Here is a 3101-nt window from a genome sequence, read left to right on the forward strand (position 1 = left end):
ATATATATGTAATATTATGTATATATATATATGTAACATTATGTATATGTATATGTATATGTATATGTATATATATATATATATATATATATATATATGTAACATTATGTATATGTATATGTATATATATATATATATATATATATATATGTAACATTATGTATATGTATATGTATATATATATATATATATATATATATCTATATATATATAAAAAATATTATGTGTGTATATATATATATATATATATATATATATATATATATATATATAATATTATGTGTGTGTATATATATATATATATATATATATATATATATATATATATTTATATATATGTATATATGTATATATACACACTATATATATTAGCGGAGCGTGAGGGCTGAGGGCCAATGTAGGGGTGATCCCCTCAATGGGCCTCAGTCTGCACCCACAGCAATGAGCAAGGGGTTGTACTGTGGGGAACCAGGGAAGTTAAAGTCATTGGGGCTTGTTCATAGAAGGGTAAGCCTCAGCACCCCTAGTAAAAGTGCAAAATCTTCTGGAGTAAGTTGGGGAGAGAAATAGTCCAGCCCTCAGGGACCCTGAGGGCTGGAGGCTAGACAACCAAACAGGAATACTGTACTCATAGTTCCCCTGGGTTGGTCATGACTGGCTCAAAGTCAGCCTTTCAACATGACTCACACCACAGCACGTGGATAGTAGAAGGGTTTGGAGAAATGAGGGAAAAGGAAAGGGAAAGAAGAGAAGACTGCTGAGGCCCCAGCTTTGGGTGATCTCTAGCACTGGACCTCAGTCTCCATTTCCTAAGACCTCTCAACAGCAGGTATGGGACTTGAGGGGAGGGGGGTAGTCCTTATTAACCCAATGGCGATGGGTCACGCCTATAGGCGTCATAACAATACGCTTGAAATGTGGCGTGTGGCTGTCCACCGCGGCTGCGCGCCAAAGCGCCCCGAGGCAATGGTTCGGCTTGATGTACCGAATTCACGAGCTCAAAGTCGGCGCGTTGCCGCGGTTTGCCAGAGCGTAGAGTTTTTTTTAATTTTCTATACCAGTCGCCAATGGGTTAAAAGATTCTTTTCAAGTGATGGGCTAAAGGAGAGACATCAGGGAAATAAACTAAAATTTTTCTTTTAAAATTCCTTTATGAAATCATAAGTTTGCTATCTACAAAAAAATTATAGTCAAACATTGCAGCACAATAAAAAATTACTGATAATTATAATATAAAGAAAATATATAAAATAATTAATATATTACATTAAATCATACAGCAATACATGTCCTGAGAATAAATAAAATAAATGTTTTAATTTTCATGACCTACTCATAAAAGAAACTCTCCTCACTAAAATCAGTCAATGTATACTCAATTACCCAAACATGACAGTGGGCAAATGTAGGAAAATAAAATTTCCAAAGACATAGATATCAACATCACTGGTACTCTCAAGTATGTGTGTGTGTATGCCTTGCAAGCTTTCCATGCACAAGACATTAAAATACTTTCATCCTTGGTGTTGAAGAATTCAAGTGTCAATCTAAGTTACTGGACTTTTAATTTAGGCAACAGACTGTATTTTAGAAGGCCAAGTTGATTTCACAAGAGTGCAAATGCCCTCACCTAACTCTATTTAGAATAGGAAAGAAGACCTATCTCTATTTACAACGGGAAGGAAAATGTTCAGACACATGTGTGCACACAGATACAAATACACACATAAAAATATATTTTGGAAAATTTCTGTGAAAATAACAGGATCAATTCTGAAGAAACACATAAAAGTAAAGAAAGTAAAGAAGTAAAGGCTAAAGAAGAAACACTTTATCTTATACATTAATATTCAAAGTAAATAATGAAAAATGATGACCAATAGCAAATAATCAATATAATACACGTAAAAAAAAAAGAAAAAAAGGTAATCATAATTTCCTTTGTATAAATACCATATGATAATTTTTCTCTTAAAATTTTTGGGAAATTATTGATGTACAAAAGAAAAGCATATTAGACTTTGAGCATCGACTTAGTTGATCAATTTTTGAGACTGAAAACATAATTTAAAATATATATTGAAAACAAGTATATTCATCCTACTGTTACTATACAAAAGAAAATACAAATGCAATACATTTAGTTGCTCCATCTAACAAAATCATATCAATCTTCCCATGTTTAAAACAATAATTTGATATCACTCTAAAATGCAGATATTAGCAATAAGTGTTGGTTCTTTTTACACTGGACTACAAGACAACAGCCACAGATGTGTTATCCTTGCAATATGGTAAAATCTCTCATGTTTCCATCACTGTCAAGTTTCAAGCTATGTTCATTGGCTAAATGAAGGAGTGCAATAAATGCCAGAGGAACAGACAAATTCTCTGTCATCTTTGAAGACAACTTGGATGGGAGATCTTTGTACAGGCTTGTGAAGTCAATTTTATAATTTGGATCCATTTTGTCGTTTTGCACATCTGGCTGAGCATGATTTTCAGACCTGGAAAAAAAATAGGATGGATGAAGGAAATGGAATGTTCATAAATAAATGTTGTACTAGGTCAAGAAATGGAGTTAATTAGAAGTGAACCTGTAAAAATTCTGAAGTGTAGAGGTATATACATAAACAAATCTACAATACATTACACTATGGAACTAATAAACGTTCTAACTATAATTTCATACTCTCCATTATATTGAATTAAACTTTGTTTATCAAGTAAGTTTATGTATTGTCATTACTTTAATTATTGTTAATCCATCGTTTCTGGGAAAATGTTGCTGTGAATTTTGTTTATTCATAGATAGCTCCACAAATGCTTAGCTACCAAGTTAATGCTATTAATCCAATGCAGCCAGGAAGGCATGTACTCACATGCCATGACCATAGTGAGTTTAATTTATCAATTGTATTTACACATAGATGGCTCTTCAAGTACTTAACCCAAGAATACATGCCATGCCCACTGTAATACATGTTTATTTATTGTATTTACACATAGATGGCTCTACAAGTTCTTAATCACCAAATAGCCAGTTATTAGAAACTACCTATCTCAACTGTTTACCCTTTTCTTCACTTTAAGAAAGTGTC

The 3101-nt window shown here is 32.6% G+C and overlaps 1 protein-coding gene across 1 annotated transcript in view; it reads right to left on the reverse strand.

Annotated features, from left to right (window-relative positions):
* Positions 1-1131: 1131 nt before the first annotated feature.
* Positions 1132-3101, reverse strand: part of LOC125043582 (condensin complex subunit 2-like) — a gene marked incomplete in the record, with an annotated part of 16804 nt that continues 14834 nt past the window's right edge. The window contains 1 exon segment of the mRNA XM_047639793.1: positions 1132-2506. Coding sequence (XP_047495749.1) covers positions 2279-2506 — 228 coding nt within the window.

The sequence above is a fragment of the Penaeus chinensis genome, chromosome 34 (assembly GCF_019202785.1).
Source record: "Penaeus chinensis breed Huanghai No. 1 chromosome 34, ASM1920278v2, whole genome shotgun sequence".
NCBI classification, from domain to species: domain Eukaryota; kingdom Metazoa; phylum Arthropoda; class Malacostraca; order Decapoda; family Penaeidae; genus Penaeus; species Penaeus chinensis.